The sequence below is a fragment of the Eurytemora carolleeae genome, unplaced genomic scaffold, assembly GCF_000591075.1.
Source record: "Eurytemora carolleeae unplaced genomic scaffold, Eaff_2.0 scaffold484, whole genome shotgun sequence".
NCBI classification, from domain to species: Eukaryota; Metazoa; Arthropoda; class Copepoda; order Calanoida; family Temoridae; genus Eurytemora; species Eurytemora carolleeae.
In genome coordinates, this window is record NW_019396528.1 from 125,467 (window position 1) to 145,830 (window position 20,364).

Below are 20,364 nucleotides of genomic sequence, written 5' to 3' on the forward strand. Positions count from 1 at the left end.
TTATGTATTCAACAGAGTTTGAAATAATTTTCCCGAAATCTCCCTAGGACGCCATCAAACTCTTGTAAGAAAAACGCGGAAATGCAAACTTCGGCCCAACAGACAAAAACTAGATTATAACCGTCCGGCCACTACATTATAACCTCAGCGCTTGGCCCCCAATTAGGGTGAAAAACATATCCGGATTTCTGCAACCTACACTTTAGATCTTTTTCAATTCTGTTTAAATTATTGTCTTGCAAATTCTATTTTTTAATACATTTTAAATACTTTTTAAATATTTTCTCACTTTTGGTTATATATAATTGTATAGCGGCGGAGCAAAAGAGTTAAATATCGCCCAATCTTAAGCTTTTTAAATGGATGTTAATCTTTAACCACTATTTACTTATATTCTCATATATAGTCCCGTAGGCTATATTTGTTTAACAACAGGAACTAACGGGGCTAAACTATTAAACAAACCAGTTGTAGTTGATAATATTCTATACCCGTGGGAAAACTCCGCAATATATTGTTATAAAATCTATAAATAAACCAACCTTAAACAATGTGATTGTGTCATGAAAATATGAATGAAGTACTGTATTATATTTGGACTTTTAGGAACCAGTTTAATCTAAACAATAACAAAGATTGTGATTTTTCAACCAAAAAAAAACATTATAAATCTTTGCATCTTTTAGCATTCAGGTAACAGGCAATCCAATCATCCAAAAACTCTGGTACAAAAGCTAAGCTCATATTTTCATTACATTTAATATAAAAAATAGATTATTTCACGCACTTAACTCAAATCTAGACATAAGATACAGCCAAGTTTATGCAAACTTACTAGGTTGACTTTTGCACATTCTCTAGTTTTGCACATCAATTATAAGAACATCAGTTTATTTGATGGTTGGTTACATATTAATTGATCTTCTTATCAAAAATTTCCATCTCACGTAAAATTTACTTTAATTTGACGTGATGTGACACAAGTTTTACTAAACTAAACTATGCAAATAATGCTGCAAACTATCTAACCATCCCAGTATCAAAGTAATGTGGTAGTTTAAATCTGAATTTGAATAAAAAATTCCAATCAGATCGTTATTCAGGATTTTACCGGCCTTTGTTTGTGTAAATTCTTTGAACTCATTTCACATAAAAATTCCATGAAAAAGATAACGTGGATTTAAACCAAAATAAACTTTTGTTTTTTTCATCAAATTATTTTTAATTACTTCATTTTAATTGCATAGTGTTCTCAGTCAAAATTTAGCATATAATAATAATAATAATGAATAAATATATCTATAGTTTATAACATAAAATATAATAAATCAATATTTTTTTGATAGAAGTGTGAGAAGAGATGTCTTCAATGTAAAATTTATATTTTGTTTTGTCATTATGATGTTTCATCAGGAGAACTTAACTCCATCAACATCTATAACATAGATAAAGAATGTTAAAGATAAAAAATATGTTGCCAAGAAAATAATGCCGATATTTGGGATTTTTGAAAATGCGCAAAGGAACTGAGTTTTCGCCACAAACTCAAATATTTGTACTCCTATATCTTGGCAACCCAATGTCGTAGACCTTAGATATTTCAAACTATTAATTCTGTTTGATCAAATAATCTAAGTTTGAAATATTAAAGTTTTATACCCACTGGTTGCAGAGATATAGAAATTAGAAAATTTGACGTTGTGGCAAAAACTCAATTCCTTTAAACAGAAAAATGAGAATATTACGATTAATGGTGCACTTATTCTGCTAAAAATGATTTTTACATTGAGCTGGTTTAAAATATTTACACTAACATTATAAACGTAATATTAAATTTGAATAAATGGTGAAACACATGAAATCGTGACAGAAATTCTAGTTAATTGGCCGGAACAACATGGATGACAATAATTAAAAATACAGAAATTTACAACTACGACTTTTTTATCTATATAATAAAACAAGACATTCATATATATGTTAGCTAAAGCCAGACTAACGGCTGGACCGATTGGGCTGAAATTTATAAATATTTTCAAATTTCTTTTTAAATTGAAAAAAAAATTCCACGGGCAATGCCGAGCCATTCAGCTAGTATTTAATAAGCTGTTAAAAACAGGATTTATTTCACAACAATCGATTTAAAATGAAAAATGTTCCAATTTTTCTTTCCACGGGCAACGCCGGGTTCTTCAGCTAGTATTTATTAAACTATTAAAGACAGAATTTATTTCACAACAATCGATTTAAATTGAAAACTTTTCTGATTTAAAATAAAATGTCTGATACTGTTGTTATCACTGTATCACGACTCAACAATTTACTAAGGTTGGGTTTATAATTTGTCAAGAAAATACGCTTTTTTCCACCATGGTCTACCATTGTAAAAAAGCACTTGTTTACTATTTTCTGCAAGAAGGCTAAATCTTGCATTTTCTTTTAAGTAAGTCAAAGTCATCGTCGAAAAACATCAACTAGTTCAACGAAGTCTACCATCATTAAATAAAATAGGTCTAACAAGTTTAAAAAAAGGAACTGATTACTTGCTCCCTATATCGTTTTAACCTGTTAGTTAAAACATTTGAAATTTCAGATATTGTCTATTTGATCTGGCAGATTTGATAGTTTGAAATATCAGAGGTTTACAAAATTAGGCCTCGAAGATATAAAGATTGGAAAAATGGAGATCGAAGCGAGTATTCAGTTCTTTCCATTAATATATTTTGGAAGTCTTCTTTTATCACAAATCTACCGTTTTCTACAAACTCTATCGTTTTCTACAATCTCTACCGTTTTCTACAAAGTCTACTTTGTTCTGCAAAGTCTACTGTTTTCAAAAAAGTCTACTGTTTTCTACAAAGTCTACCGCTTTCTACAAAGTGTACTGTTTTCAACAGAGTCTACTGTTTTCAACAAACTCTACCGTTTTTTTGCAAAGTCTACTGTTTTCAACATAGTCTATTGTTCTCTACAAAGTCTACCGTTTCTAAAAAGTCTGATAATTTCTACAAAGTCTACCGTTTTCAACAAAGTCTACTGTTTTCAACAAAGTCTACTGTTTTCAACAAAGTCTACCGTTTTCAACAAAGTCTACCGTTTTCTACAAAGTCTACCGTTTTCAACAAAGTCTACCGTTTTCAACAAAGTCTACCGTTTTCTACAAAGTGTACCGTTTTCAACAAAGTGTACCGTTTTCAACAAAGTCTACCGTTTTCTACAAAGTGTACTGTTTTCAACAAAGTCTACTGTTTTCTACAAAGTATACCGTTTTCTAAAACGTCTGCTGTCTTCTACAAAGTCTACCGTTTTCAACAAAGTCTACTGTTTTTTTTTACAAAATCTAGCGTTTTCAACAATGTCTACTGTTTTCTACAACGTCTACCGATTTCTACAAAGTCTAACGTTTTCTACAAAGTCTACTTTTTTCAACAAAGTCTACCGTTTTCTACACAGTCTACCGTTTTCTACAAAGTCTACCATTTCCTGTAAGTTTACAATGTTTATCTGAGTTGGAACGGAAGTGTTGTAAGTTGAATATATTTCACATCTCTCTAGCTCTACGCTGTTTCTCCACCGCGCGTTGAATTCTCGTGACGCACAGATCGCGTAGCGCACACACACAAATACTTTAGTTGTTCTAAACCATTCTACAAACCAAGTTGAACTAAACAACATGTGAACCCCTTTCACCCTCCTTCAGCACAGTTTTCAATTTGGGCATTAGTGAGTGAATATAAAGTGGTAAAAACACACAACACAATGGTGTTAACAGCTTTTAGGGTAAGTAACGAACATTTGACTTTGAAATATAATTTTATTTATCAAGGATAATTCACGCTTCAAATACTTTAACTTTATGCAAATATACAATATATCTATATGCACATGAACAGATAGATGGATAGAGAGATATTAAAGTTGTGATAAAAAATGATAACGACAAAAACACTAGACTATAGGGCCGTGTAAAAATGAAGCAAAACTGCAAACTTAAGAAATAATTCCAAGTAAAGTAATTTGAATTATTCTTTTAACTCATTGTCAGTAATTTTGAGCGCAATTGTCTTTCAAACCTGTATGAAAAAGGTTTAGACCTAGACAAGTTGGTATATAGTCATTAACATGACTAAGGAGGCTAGTGGAACTTCTAGACAAATTATAGTCAAGAATAGAAAAACAACCATAATAGTTTGCTAGTCTTTGACTCCTTTTTTGTGTGGTACTTTAAAGTGAAGGACTAGATAGTACAGGGTGAGTAAAAAAAAGTTTGGTTTGCGGCGCCTGGTGCAAAATTGTACCTTTTTTGTGCAATTCTCCTGCATGGTGTTTTTTCAATATTTTTTGAACATTTGTAATGGCCCAAATGAAAATCCGCGAACCTTTTTTTTTCTCTCAAAATCAAAAGTTCAGAAAAGCAAAAATGTGTATATATATATAAATTATTTCTATCGAAATCTAAAATCTTTTAACGATTGAATCAAAGAATTGCAGAAAATCCGCAAAATTGTAATAAGAAAATTAGCAATTTTTAGTTCTGGTTTAATTTTCAGTGAAAAGTTATTTAAATTTTCTATTTCCTTTTTTTCTTAGTATATTCTAAAGTATTACATATACGCTGTTCAGTCGAAACCTTAAAACCATTGAAAAACAATTTTTCCGTAAAAATTAGACCAGAGCTGAAAATTGCAAATTTGCTAATTACAATTTTGTAAATTTTCTGAGATTATGTGATTCAATCTTTTTAAAATTTTAGATTTCGATAGGAACAATTTATTTACACATTTTTGTTTTTCTAACCTTTTGAAAGAAAAAAGGTTCGCGGATTTTTTTTTGGGGCCATTGAAGTACCAAAAAAATTGCAAATTTAAAAAAAATATTGAAAAAAACACCATACAGGAGAGTTGCACAAAAAAAGGTTCAATTTTTCACCAGGCGCCGCAAATCACACTTTTTTTTAATCACCCTGTATGTATAATGCCTATGTAGTGTGAATAACTAATGTAGACTGACAGATTAATTGAACTAAATTCTTTTAATTTTAATCGAATACTTTCAACTCATGGACATTAGACACTGTGATCCAAAGGTTGCAAGCTCTCATGCAAAAATCGATGAGAGTTTATCCAATAATTTCTCAAAAACTAAATCTAAAACAAGTACTTTCAAGTTAAATAGGTCTACGGCTACAAAACAGCCTGAGCGAGTGGCATGTGCGATTAAAACCAAAGCCCAAGGCGTTGCAACACTTCAAAGTCTACCCAGTATTGAAAATTGAACTTTTTAGAGCAGACTAGGTGTTACATTGTAAAAAGAGCTTTATAATTATGCTATAAAAGTGAATAATCTTCAAAACTTATTTGTTGTTAAAGCGTATAATCTTCTTATTGAAGAGATATTGAGAAATTTATTGTTTGATTTTCTGATCACTCCATTAGCGCCTGATCCAATCAGAGTTCAGTCATGTGTTTGTTGTCTATTCTGAACTAATATAAATTGCATGGAGGTAACATCTATCTTTCTATCTATCTCACTGTTCAATTAGAGATACATCCTTACATTGGCGTTTTCATAAATGGAAATATTTATGAAACTATAGTCATTATATGTAACCAGATACATATTTTCTTTCCTCATAATTAAAAAATCAAAACTATTTATTTAAATATCAACATGTACTATTTAAAGACGGCCCTTACTTCGAATAGACATTATTGAAAAATCGTCTTTGTTCTACGTATATATGTGATATTCAAAGATGGGCTTCACGCAAATTACATATTATCTAAAGATCATCTTTGCAATAGACATGAATTTTCTAGAGACGAACCAAATTTATATTTTATAAATACCGTTTTAGCTATCTACTGTATTATGTACTATTTAAAGACGGGTTGTACATTAAATATGTATCACCGTCTGTAATATGTGTGTTCTGTCTAATTTAAATGATCTTGACTTTTTTAAACCGAAACCAGTAATAATTTGGAAAGACCATTTTAATTCTTTTTATCAAATAACGAACCGTGGTCTAAATTTTTTTAATGAAAAGAATGACCTCGGTATCATGGTGTGAAGGTATCTGTAGAGGTATTGTTAAATAAAATGAAACAAATTTGAAATTCTCAAGTGGACAAGTCTAAGATTTAATTTAATTATTAATTATATTTCATTCTACGTTGACCTTCACAGGACATTAACATCAGAATATACATTCTGCAGTCAGCAGTCAACACCCCATTCATTCTAGTTTTTTCAATATTTAGACTAATATATTTAGTATATTTATGGTTTAGTATGGAGTATTCTCTCTTCATCATTAGTTAGAGGTTTCCAGCCATTTTACTCAAGAAATTTGGGGAACAAATAGTTTAAAACGATTTTTTTCCAGATCTGTCATTCCCCCAATATCCTTCTCTTCATAATCTCATCTTTATCCCTACCCTTATCCACCTCTTCATAATCCCGTCCGTATCTCTATCCTTATCCTTTTTTCATAATCCCGTCCTTCCCTATCCTTATCATTCTTTTAAAAATACCATCTTTATCCCTATCCTTATCATTCTCTTCCTAATTTATCCTTATCTCTATCCTTATCATTCTCTTCATAGTTTATCCTTATCCTTATCCTTATCATTCTTTTAAAAATCCCATCTTTATCCCTATCCTTATCATTCTCGTCATAATCCCGTCCTTATCTCTATCCTTTTCATTCTCTTCATAATCCCGTCCTTATCCCTATCCTTATCATTCTCGTCATAATCCCGTCCTTATCTCTATCCTTATCATTCTCTTCATAATCCCGTCCTTATCTCTATCCTTATCATTCTCGTCATAATCCCGTCCTTATCTCTATCCTTATCATTCTCTTCATAATCCCGTCCTTATCTCTATCCTTATCATTCTCTTCATAATCCCGTCCTTGTCCCTATCCTTATCATTCTCTTCGTAATCCCGTCCTTATCTCTATCCTTATCCTTTTCTTCATAATCCCGTCCTTATCCCTACACTTTGTCTTTTCTTCATAATCCCATCCTTATCCCTATCCTTATCATTATTTTATGATCCCATCCTTATCCATATCCTTATCATTCTCTTCATAATCCCATCCTTATCTCTATCCCTATCATTCTTTTCATAATTTATCCTTATCCTTATCCCTATCCTTATCATTCTTTTCATAATCTCATCCTTATCCCTATCCTTATCGTTCTCTTCATAATCCTGTCCTTATCTCTATCCGTATCCTTTTCTTCATAATCCCCCTTATCCCTATACTTTGTCTTTTCTTCATAATTCCGTTCGTATCCCTATCCTTATCATTCTCTTCTTAAGCCCATCCTTATCCATTCTCTTCATAAACCTCATTCTTATCCCTATCCTTATCCTTCTCTTTATAATCCCATCCTTATCCCTTTCCTTATCCTTCTCTTCATAATCTCATCCTTATCCTTGCAACACTTCATAATCCCATCCTTATCCCTATTCTATTCCTTATCCACCTCTTCATAATTCCATCCTTATCTAATCCTCATCCACCTTTTCACGTTTTTATAATCAATCCCATCCTTATCCTCTTCCTCCATATATTTATTCCCAATTCATTTCCCTTCTTTTTACACAACCTACACCACCCCTTTCTAATTTTTACCCTTTCCTACACTTTTTCTTTTTTCTCGCTTTTGTAAAATAAATAATGTAAAATGTTCCTACCAAATACACCATCATACCTTCCATACCTTTGACTAAAACAATAGAACAATTTAAATTCAACCTTCCCTGTTCAGCACCCCCCCATCTCCTCTTTCTTCTAAACNCTCCTACCCTAGCTACCAATTCACCTCTCTTTACTTTCTTGCTCCTACCCTAGCTACCCTTTTTACCTACCTTACCCTCTCCCTGGAACACCCATTCCCAAATATTTAAACAAGTTGAACGTTGTGCTCATGTTCAAGTAGTTAAGATTATGATTCAGAGTCATGTATAATCCAAGATACAAGGTTAGAGATCCTATTCACAACATGGAGCAGAATAAACCTTAATCTACCCTCCAACAAAAACTCAGTTTTGATGCAAAGAAGACATGGTCATCTTTCTATCTAAAAGCTAGAGATTGAAAATTGCTTTTTCCCGTTCTGACACATGAGTGGCTAAGAAATGGGATTTTTCTTCAGGTTGACATATGAGCAGATGACTAGATGAGACGGTTTGAGAGATAGCTTTGTATTCCTGATGGATTGGTTATATTCTAGTACTGCCGGTGGGTGCTGGCTGCTGTATCCTTTCTTAGTATTCCATGTGTGCAATGGTATATTCGCACAAGGGACAGGGTTATTTGAATATTCAAATCATTCCACGTTTCATTAAGAAATGAGGGTTTAACATGCATGAAATAGCCGCAGAAAAGTTGGGTGTCCCACAAGGAAAATTATGCTTTAGATGTCCGGAGATATTTGTTATGGCAGGGTTCTACCTTTTCTGTACCCAGAAAATAAAGCGGAGGATTTTCACGTTTACGCAATAATGAGGGTTAAATGGGTGGTTTCACGACCTCTCCTGAATATGAGTGCATTTTTCATTCAGACCTTTTGAGTGTATACCAATTTTACGCATTTTAAGTGAACGCCAATTTTACGCAATTTGCATAGGTCTGGGTTGTCTAGGCCTTGTATTGTTTTCTGGACTCAACCACAGAAATATGTAAATAGATAGGAAATGAAATAAGAAACTTGTTGATAGATTTACAATTGTAAACTTGTAGATAAATATACTTCTAGATCTATACTGGAAGATTTATGTTTGTGTATAGATAAGAAAATAGCAGAGGAATGTTTAGGACAGGTCGTTAGCGGGCATTTAAAGAAAATCAGTAGTTTATATGGTGGCTTAAGATCCTTCAATGGTCAGTCATTGTACATGTGTTCTAAGCTTAATGGATGTGCTCAAGACGTGGTCAGGATTGCTTTGGCTTTATTTCAATCGTAAACCATACATTTAGGAGGATTTAACTTCCTGAACCCTGATATTAGGAGAATATAGCTTCCTGAACCCTGGTATTAGGAGAATATACCTTCCTGAACCCTGATATTAGGAGAATATACCTTCCTGAACCCTGAAATTAGGAGAACATACCTTCCTGAACTCTGATATTAGGAGGATATACCTTCCTGAACCCTGATATTAGGAGAATTTACCTTCCTGAACCCTGGTATGAGGAGAATATACCTTCCTGAACCCTGGTATTAGGAGAATATACCTTCCTGAACCCTGATATTAGGAGAATATACCTTCCTGAACCCTGATATTAAGAGGATATACCTTCCTGAACCCTGATATTAGGAGAACATACCTTACCCTGATATTAGGAGGATATACCTTCCTGAACCCTGATATTAAGAGAATATACCTTCCTGAACCCTAATATTAGGAGAATATAACTTTCTGAACCCTGATATTAGGAGAATATACCTTCCTTAAGCCTGATATTGGGAGAATATACCTTCCTGAACCCTGATATTAGGAGAATATACCTTCCTAAACCCTGATATTAGGAGGATATACCTTCCTGAACCCTGATATTAAGAGGATATACCTTTCTGAACCCTGGTATTAGGAGAATATACCTTCCTGAACCCTGATATTAAGAGTATATACCTCTCTGAATCCTGATATTAGGAGAATATACCTTCCTGAACCCTGATATTAGGAGAATATACCTTCCTGAACCCTGATATTAGGAAAATAAACCTTCCTGAACCCTGATATTAGGAGGATAATAAACCTTCCTGAACCCTGATATTAGGAGGATATACCTTCCTGAACTCTGATATTAAGAGGATATACCTTCCTGAACCCTGATATTAGGAGAATATACCTTCCTGAACCTTGATATTAGGAGGATATACCTTCCTGAACCCTGATATTAAGAGGATATAGCTTCCTGAACCCTGGTATTAGGAGAATATACCTTCCTGAACCCTGATATTAGGAGGATATACCTTCCTGAACCCTGATATTAGGAGGATTTACCTTCCTGAACCCATATATTAGGAGAATATACCTTCCTGAACCCTGATATTAGGAGAATATACCTTCCTGAACCCTGATATTAGGAGAATATACCTTCCTGAACCCTGATATTAGGAGAATATACCTTCCTAAACCCTGATATTAGGAGAATATACCTTTCTGAACCCTGGTATGAGGAGAATAAACCTAAGGATTGAGTATATCTATTGTATACCCTGAGTAGTGTGGATTAGGTTTTATCCTTGATGGTGAGATCTGTTTCCTAGATCATGTTTCCATCTTGTAAACTAAACTGTGATCCTGTGTACCTTCCTTGTACCCTGAGTTTAAGATGAAGCCATGAACCTGTCTCAGCTTCATTGTTTTATCTCCAGTCCACCGGATCTTGATGGGTTTTAGGATTCTCAACTATAGCTCACTCCATACATTCCTCTACTCTACAGATACCCCGGAGAAACCATCTCTAACCCTCAATCTCTTAACTATTATCTCAAAAACTGATAGTTTACAGAAAAAAATCCAAAATAAATCTAAGATAATCGTTTCAAAGGAATGAAAAACACAAAATATTTTTCTCTGTTGACGTTGATTTAGTGAACTAACTCCTCCTCTTTTAAAGGTCTGATCAATTATGATCTATTGTGATTGATTTCGGCTCCTGGAGCTAGATAATCCTTCATTAGCCTTAAACGAGCTTTCAGTTTTAAGAAGTTTCGAAAACATAATCTTGATGGAAAACAATTTTAGAAATCTCAAAATTCCTAATTTAATTCTTAACTGATCCCTTCAAATCCGTCCGTGGGGACAAGATGGGAATTTTAAACATTTAAACCCCGAGAACCTTCAGTTTGGGAAAATCGTATTTCTTAATTTTAAAAAATGTCAACAGGCAAATAGAACTTTATCGAATTATTAAAAATGTAATAGAAAAATGACTTTGACATTTGTTGTAATCGATACATTTAAATGGATACCACAAAAAAACTTAATTTATATTTTTATTTATTTTAGGACTAAATCATGTAATGTTTGATATCAACTTTCCTCAATCATCATTAAGTGCAATAAATATATTTCTGAACTTTTTTTTAATTAATGATAACCTAAAAAGATTTCTTTGAAATAGCAGGTTTTGAAATTCAGAGATTATGAGAATGAATATGTAGAAGCACAAAGAATATTCAATATCAATACTTTAAACATCATTCCTATATTTAAAGAAAACAAATTAAAACTACACCACTAATATTTATGTATACTATGTGTAATTTACCCAATCTCCTTAATGTAACTGTGCCTTCCAATAATGCGTAAACATTTATGCGTATATAATGAGCCGGTGTTGGCAGGGTTGCGTCACATTACATTCGTGACTTAGTTCTTAGGTTGCATTTACGCTTGTGTAGATGAACTTGAGAAAATGGTTGGTTGACGCCCATGTCTGAAAGGGAGGGGGGGGGGATGATATAATGGGTATTGTTGAGTTTGTATCTAATTGTTAAGTTTATTAAATATGATGACAGAAAACAAAAAGCAGATTCACAATACATAGTTCTAATTTTTGCAAAGGTGTTTAACAAATGTATGTTGTTTATGTTTTTTAAGAACCCTGTAAAAACTTGCTGAAAAGATTAAAAGACCTCTAGGATTAGAAGACCTCTAGAAATCAAAAATAATATCTTTTCTTGTTTTGGAACCCCCTGTATATGTTTTGCTGGTTTGTGTACTGTAAAGTCCTGGTTGGTGATGATTAGAGGAAGTTATGTAAGATCTAGAAATCATTGATGTCAAGGGAACTCAACTCAGGACTTTAACAAAACCCAGACTAAACCATTAAATTTACACTCACGAGGAAAACTTAAACACTTTATCTAATATTAGACTATTTAAAGGGACTGTCAACATAATTAGAAGTGATCCACCAGTTTAAGAGTTACAAGCACAAGTAACCGATGGACCTTTTATCTGCTGGAAACAAACAAGCTGATACCGTCGAGTTTTCTGTCTGTGAAAGCGTGGAATTCTGTCAAATTCCGTCTTCTCTGCTGCGGAAATCCGCAAGTCACTTAAATAAACTATTTTCGTCAATTTTGCTCTGATGAAGGTTTACAAGGTACCAATGTGAAACGAATATGTAACTCGTTAATTGGAGAGTCATTCTTACAGTTCTTTTTTAAATCTGAATTGTCCATACCAGACATGATAAAACAAATCTGAATTGTCCATACCAGACATGATAAAACAAAATCTGAATTGTCCATACCAGACATGATAAAACAAAATCTGAATTGTCCATACCAGACATGATAAAACAATATGCTTCTGATAAGTCTGTATTTCTCCCGGGGTTAATGGTCCAAGTTTTGAATATTATTGTGAAATTGCTGAATTTATGAATATCTAAAATATAAATTAGTCTGAAGTAGATTCTGATGGAGGGGGGGGGGGTTAACTTGTCCCCCCCCCACCTCCCCCTTCTCTCTAATTTTTTTCCAGTTCCATACGTCTCTATTTCAGATATATTATTAAATCATTAAATGGAAATTTATACAGCTGAGTTTATATCTCTCTGATTATTATACAATATACCTTCACGATATTTGAATAAACATTCATTTTTCTCCTTATTTCCTTGTTTGTCTTCTCCTATGTATTTATCTTTTACAGATTTACTTATCTTTTACAGATTGACTTATCTTTTACAGATTTACTTATCGTTTACAGATTTACTTATCTTTTACAGATTTACTTATCTTTCCTTGATTTACTTATCTTTTACTGTTTTACTTATCTTTTACAGATTTACTTATCTTTTACAGATTTACTTCTCTCTTACAGATTTACTGGTCTTTTACAGATTTACTTATCTTTCCTTGACTTACTTATCTTTTACAGATTTACTTATCTTTTACAGATTTATCAGTTTTTCTCATTCCACTTTTTTTTCTCATTTGCTGAACTTCCTCAGTTTTTTTTATCTCTTTATTCGATTCACATTTTATAAGTTTCATTCAGAATAAGATTTCTCTTATTTTTTTTCAACCATATCTACATTTTTTTGATTGTCTTCATTTATAAAGTTCATTCATTTGCTCTAAAGTTTTACCCTCTCACTTAGAGCTGTATAAATTTCTAATTATACCTCACTCCCACAGTGTGTATAAAATAAACAACGCAGAGTTTTTATCTGTTTTTACCATAGAAGAAAGAGTATATATATTTATAATATATTCTGTCTAAATTGATTAATTGAGATCATAAGAAACTCATGAACTTGCCCTTTAACCCACACAATTCTAGGTTAGAACTCAACACTACGTATTACGCATTATACGCTCATGTTGGAAATCAAGATTGCAAAGGCAAAAAACATCTTTATTTTGATGCCTTAATTATTTGCTTTAATTATTTGATAAAATAAAAAGCAGTAAAATTAAAATTTTAAAATTTTAAAATTCAAATAAAAGACAATGCTTATTAAAAGTTAACAGCGATGTTATGTAGCTGATTAAAAATCTATACTCATAAAAAAGAATTCACAAAAGATTTACACATGAAGATATCATTCCATTCCTGCAAATGCATATATTGTATTGTATTGTATATTGGTTTATGTCAGAAACATAAAAATGTAAAAACAATATAGAGTGACATAAAAAGGGTAGATTAGTGGGTGTATTTGAGTGTAGAGGGGTGGAGCATACTATCTTGAAGATGGACAAATATTGCCTCGTGAACATTTTTATTCAGAAAAAAATATTGCAGAAATATACAAGGGCCGTGGACAAAGCGGTGGTGACCCCCCCCTTATTCCTTGCTGGGATACAAGGGCAGACCATTCTCAATATATTGGATGTAAATTGAAATATATATCTCATATATTTAACCCCCAACATATGTGTTTGGTAACACGTATTACAGATTCTTATATACTGGGGTATCCACAAACTAAGGAATGAATGTCGTCGTTGTTCTTTCTTATGATTTGTATACAAACCCTTACGTATATCAATTATATAGTACTGAATATTTATGTTAAATTAAATTGTCTTTTCCGCTACATCTTTACAACCTGATGATGTGCACCATTAATATTTCTTTTTATACTAAAACTATTTATTCTTGCAAAGATATAAAGATCACACAATTTTTTTCTGAAAATTAAACTAAAGCAATCATTTCTTCATTTGATAACTTTCGTGCAGTTTTTCCTTGTTCCTCAAAATGTGCAATAAACTCGTTCCATAGAAAAGTCCTTTTCTTTAATATTATTCAATATAAATAAGTTTTCCTCATGTTTGGTCCCGGTTTAGAAATGGCGGCTGACCGCGGCCGAATGGCCGCCAAAGAAACTTTGCATTTTTTTCTCTTCTCTGAAAATCTGTTTACATGTTTACATCAACCAATAAAGAAGATAACTATCAAGCTTAGAATAGGATTGGATAGTGTCCCGTGACAGGAGGTTCAAAAAATCATATTTAAAAAATTTATTTTTCTGTTTAGATGATTTATGTATTTTGATGTTTTTTTCTTTCTTCAAGTGCCCAAATAAACGAAAATCTTTACATAGCAGTCTTTTACCTTTTGTCGTTTTTTGGGACACTCTGTATACTTGGACCTGGTAGAGAGGATTCCCATGTTTTCGTCCCTTCATGGAGTCATTACATCCTGCCCTTACACTTTATGGAGCTCTTGGGGTGTAACTTAAACCTAAACTTGAATAAGATTTTATAAACTTGTACAATTATAAATCTAAAGATAGAAACTTACATTTGTCAGCTTTGAATCTTTCTTTCCAGTGCTACAAACAAATCAACGTAAATTTTGGGACGCCAAATTTAAGGCAAAAACTATTAATTGTTAATGCACAGTTTTAATAACTGAAGATCGCCGTAAACGCACTGCCACGAAAGCTCTATTTCTGCATATAAAAAAAAACATATATAAAACTTTATAGTATAGTGCATTTTAGTTAATTGTATCTAGTTATTTTTATTAATACTAAAATAGAAAAAACCATAAGACGAGCAAAAAAATTTAAATTACGAAAAAAGTAATATAATGAGAACGGAGCTGGGAACTTGATAATGATGGATAACAGGATTAATGCTTAATCTACTCTTTTTCTTAATCTCCAGATTATATATTGATCATAAATCTCCAGATATTAATCAATCGATCGGGATTAAGGATTTAACATTCTATAGTTTTCTGCTCGGGTTGAGGAACAGCAAAGGATTAAGGAACTGTAAAGGACGGATTAAGGAACTATAAAGGACGGATTTAGGAACTGTAAAGGATTGATTAAGTAACTGTAAAGCACAGATAAATGAACGATAAAGAACCAATGAATTCCGTGTAAAGAACGGATTAAGGAACTGTAAAGGAAAGATTAAGGAACTCTAAAGGGTTTATTATGGAACTGTAACGGACGGAGTAAGGAAATATAAAGGGCGGATTAAGGAACTGTTAAAGGAAGGATTCAGGAACTGTAAAGGACGAATTAAGGAAATATAAAAGGCGGATTAAGGAACTGTAAAGGACGGATTCTGGAACTATAAAGGACAGATTCAGGAACAACTGTAAAGGACGGATTAAGGAAATATAAAGGACGGATGAAGGAAGAGCATGTATAAGGATATTACTCCGGATATAGTTCACACCATCAATCATTATATTTCCTACAGGATCTACAGGAAAATAACCTCTATCTTGAACTAATAAAAAATAACAATTAAAATATATTTATTTTACGGTAAATACAAATGTTTGAAATTAAAATAGTTCAAACCAAATAAATATTTGTCAAGAATAAATTGTTATAATATTAGGCTCCGTTTAAACCATGTTTTGATGTGTTTACCTTGAGCCCCCTAAAAACTAAAAAACTAGGATTGCAGTTTTATGAGTTAGATGTCTGAAGTGAGGATAAAGATGGGAAATGGCATATTTTTAGCATTCATGCGTTGATGTGCAAAATTTTAAAAGTGATTAAACAGAAAATTTTTTCGTTTTTTGATTATATCTTATGAAATAAAAGCAAACTTATCAAGCATATGAATGACAGAACCATATCGGATTATGCAGTCTCGGTGAAGTCAAAAACATTGAATCCAACTTTGGTTGGGAATCCGGGGGGGGGGAGTAAATAGACCTTTGGTTTTAAACTAATCGGTTATGATGACAGAAGTGCAGGATATTAGGAAAAATTAGTCCTATACTACGGGATATTATAGGATATATTACTCTTATACTTCAGGATATCCGACACAGGATATTATTGGTTTTATATTGGCTGTGTTCTAAAATATATAAATACACAGGAAATGTAATAATAAAGCGACTGCATGCCGATACCAAAAATCATCTATAGCAGCTTTACAAAAAGTATAAAAATCTGCCATTATTATTATTTATTTAGCATATACTAAAATATGTTAATGGAGTAAAAAATAAATATTGCTTAAACTTCAGAATTAAGAAAGAAACAAAATTATGATTGTGCGGTTGACTCTTGATAAATTTGTGTTGTTGCACTTGTCTCTAGATAAATATGTGTTGCTGCACTTGTCTCTATATAAATATGTGCTGTTGCAGTTGTCTCTAGATAAATATATGTTGTTGCAGTTGTCTCTAAATAAATATGTGTTGTTGCAGTTGTCTCTAGATAAATATGTGTTGTTGCAGTTGTCTCTAGATAAATATGTGTTGTTGCAGTTGTCTCTAAATAAATATGTGTTGTTGCAGTTGTCTCTAGATAAATATGTGTTGTTGCAGTTGTCTCTAGATAAATATGTGTTGTTGCAGTTGTCTCTAGATAAATATGTGTTGTTGCAGTTGTCTCTAAATAAATATGTGTTGTTGCAGTTGTCTCTAGATAAATGTGTGTTGTTGCAGTTGTCTCTAGATAAATATGTGTTGTTGCAGTTGTCATAAATATGTGTTGTTGCAGTTGTCTCTAAATAAATATATGTTGTTGCAGTTGTCTCTAAATAAATATGTGCTGTTGCAGTTGTCTCTAGATAAATATGAACTTTAAAGAAGATGATAAGGAAGATATACAATAATAAAGTTCAGCACGATACGGATAAATAGATAGATGGATAGATAGAGGATAGCCAGAAACATAGATAGATCAAACAGCAACAAAGCATTTGGATCCCTGATGATGGGATTTGAACCGAACTTAAATGAGTACTAAAGAAAAAAGTCAAACACAACGCGTCCAATGAAATAAAGCTTTCCTCATACTTTGAGATGGGAGGCATGGCTAGGAGGTGTTAAGGTATTTTAAGTAGCAAGAATTTGGACTTTGGACGCATAAAGAGAAGGTAAAAGTTAGGAGATGGTCAATGTGGAAGCATATGGAGGCATGGAGGGAGGGGAGAATAGCATAGCTTGGAGGCATGGAGGTAGGGAAGAATAGCATGGTTTGGAGGCATGGAGGGAGGGGAGAATAGCATGGTTTGGAGGCATGGAGGGAGGGAAGAATAGCATGGTTTGGAGGCATGGAGGGAGGGGAGAATAGCATGGTTTGGAGGCATGGAGGCAGGGGAGAATAGCATGGTTTGAAGGCATGGAGGGAGGGGAGAATAGCATAGCTTGGAGGCATGGAGGGAGGGAAGAATAGCACGGTTTGGAGGCATGGAGGGAGGGGAGAATAGCATGGTTTGGAGGCATGGAGGGANTTTGGAGGCATTGAGAAAGGCATGGAGGGAGGGGAGTTTAGCATGATTTAGAGGCATGGAGGGAGAGAGAATATCATGGTTTGGAGGCATGGAGGGAGTGGAGAAAATCATGTTAACGGGGCACGGAGGGAGGGGAGTATAGCATGATTTGGAGGCATGGAGGGAGAAGGATAGTGTGGATAGAATGGTTTTAAGAAATAAATATATATTGTTTACAAATGAATAATGGAATGAAAACAATTTGTTAATTTTGAGTTAAAGTTAAAGGTTAAAATTAGCTTCCTGACTCCCTACTGAGAAGTGAATAAACTGGTTTAGAAGATACAGGATTTATTCTGAAATATCAACAAGAAATATTCTAGTCATATTATCAGAATATTGCTTACTGCTTTTTCAAATTAGTTTAGAGATAAAAACGAAACATATGTGATATGAATAGATTGGGTGTGTAACGGCATCTAAGTTAACTCCATGATATCTCAGTTAACTTAATGGTTTCTGAGTTAACTCAATGGTTTCTGAGTTAGCTCTGCATGATATCTGAGTTATCTCCAAGATATTTTAGTTATTTGAGTTTTGAGTTCATGATATCTGAGTTGACTCCCTGATATATCTTCGAGTTAACTCCCTGATATCTGAGTTGACTCCCTGATATATCAGTTAGCTCCATGATATCCGAGTTAACATAATAGTATCTGAGTTATTTAAGTTCTGAGTTCCAAAATATCTGATTTAAATCAATGATATCTGAGTTAAATCCGTGATATTTGAGTTCGCTTTTAGCTAGTTAGTAATAATCAAGGTTTTTTGTTGACGCAAAGTTCAGCTCAAAATTTTAATGATCAGTGCAATGTCAGATCCATGAAAGGTATAGATATCAACAAGTTGCATGCAGCTAGGAAGAAGAAACATGTTGAGCGTACAGGCTCTTTAAATCAAAGTGTTTTCAAGATTAGCTGATGAATGGATGATCTGAAGACCCATTAAGGTGCAAAATATCTGACCTTGTATAACCTGCAGTTTTCAAGGTCAAATATATACTTTTAACAGACTTATACGGTGGAAGCTATTAACACTAAAAAACTGAGAAGGTATTAAATAAACCTTCAAATAATAAACATTGAATTCCTTTAATACTCGTATTCACACAGCAGATTCTTCAAAGATTACTGGCAAGGCACTAAAAATTCAACCCCCGTAAAATCTATCTTATCGCGTTTTGTGAGAAAAAGTTTTACCTCAAACTTTAAATGCCAAATTAAAGAATCTTGCTTTGCCATAACATTGTACACGTAGCTAATATATTATAATAGCTATTTAAGTAAGGAATTAGTGAGATAGAAAGCTAAGGAATGTTGATTGTGCATAAAAAAGACAATTAATTGATAATCAAACCAGTTCGCATTATGACTGGTTAGATTAATAGTATGATTTATATATATGAACAGGGTGAGGGCTAAACAGTTACTATCTAAGGATGAGATTTCAGAGATGGCTGTATGAAATGTACCCAGTCTTTACTTTAAAGTTGTTTCTTTCTTTGCTAAATTATAAATTACTATTAGTTCCCCAATCATAAGTTGAGGCAAATGATTCATTCATTCATTCATATATTTATTCAACTACAAAGCATGAGATATTACAAATAAGCAATCACAACAATCTTATGAGTTTTGGACGGACACATAAATAAATAGACAGAAAACCAGAGATTACTACTTCATATAAATTGATATAATCTAAAACTGTATGCAAAAACAGAAAACAAAATTTAGCCCTTAGTTTGTTATGATTTTAGAGTTGTAGGTCGTAATCACGCACCTTTGCCCCTTTAGTAAAAGTAAATTCAACCTATATGAAGCATAAAGTCTGCCCGCGTCAACCTTATTGCACTGGCTAGTCCTGTTGATTGTCTTCATTATTAACCCAATGTCCGTGCGGTGCAGTTCAAACTGGGACCGGAAAGGTTGACCCGGATCGGAAATTCAAATGTACTACGGCTGCCCGTGTTATTAAAGTCTCATTCTTTGTGGGTAAATCTGTAGGCTGAAGCAAATATATAATTACTCCAAGGAAGTAAAAGGAAGACTGTTCAAAAAAATAAAAAATTCTTTATAATGTTTTGGAAATCCTCCAATGAAAACAAAAAGATTCTTTTAAAATTGTTGACAAAAAGGCAAGATTATTACAATGAATAGGCGCCCTGTAAACATGGTTAACATATACTGATGATATGATTAAGAAAGGTAGCTTGTATACGGAAAGGTAATTAATATGATTAAGAAAGGTAGCTTGTATACGGAAAGGTAATTAATATGATTAAGAAAGGTAGCTTGTATACGGAAAGGTATAAGAAAGGTAGCTTGTATACGGAAAGGTAATTAATATGATTAAGAAAGGTAGCTTGTATACGGAAAGGTAGTTAATAAGTGCTGGGTTTCGAGCCAATAATATGTCCTTGATGAAGATATTATAGTTCCTTACACCCATCTTTGTTAATTTTAGATACAGAGGCCAACTTTAATACGGGTGGAAGAGGGAGGTTCAGTTGCCGAACTTTATTGGGAAGGGGGGGGGGGTGAAGTATTCATATTTGATAATAGATAGAGTCCCAAAAGTAGGTGTATTGACAAGAAAAGGTAAAGGGGGG

General features: G+C 33.0%; 1 protein-coding gene across 1 annotated transcript in view; it reads left to right on the forward strand.

Annotated features, from left to right (window-relative positions):
- Positions 1-3,617: 3,617 nt before the first annotated feature.
- LOC111704902 (serine-rich adhesin for platelets-like) overlaps positions 3,618-20,364 on the forward strand; it is a 55,048-nt gene continuing 38,301 nt past the window's right edge. The window contains 1 exon segment of the mRNA XM_023477290.1: positions 3,618-3,780. Coding sequence (XP_023333058.1) covers positions 3,760-3,780 — 21 coding nt within the window. The 5' untranslated portion in view covers positions 3,618-3,759.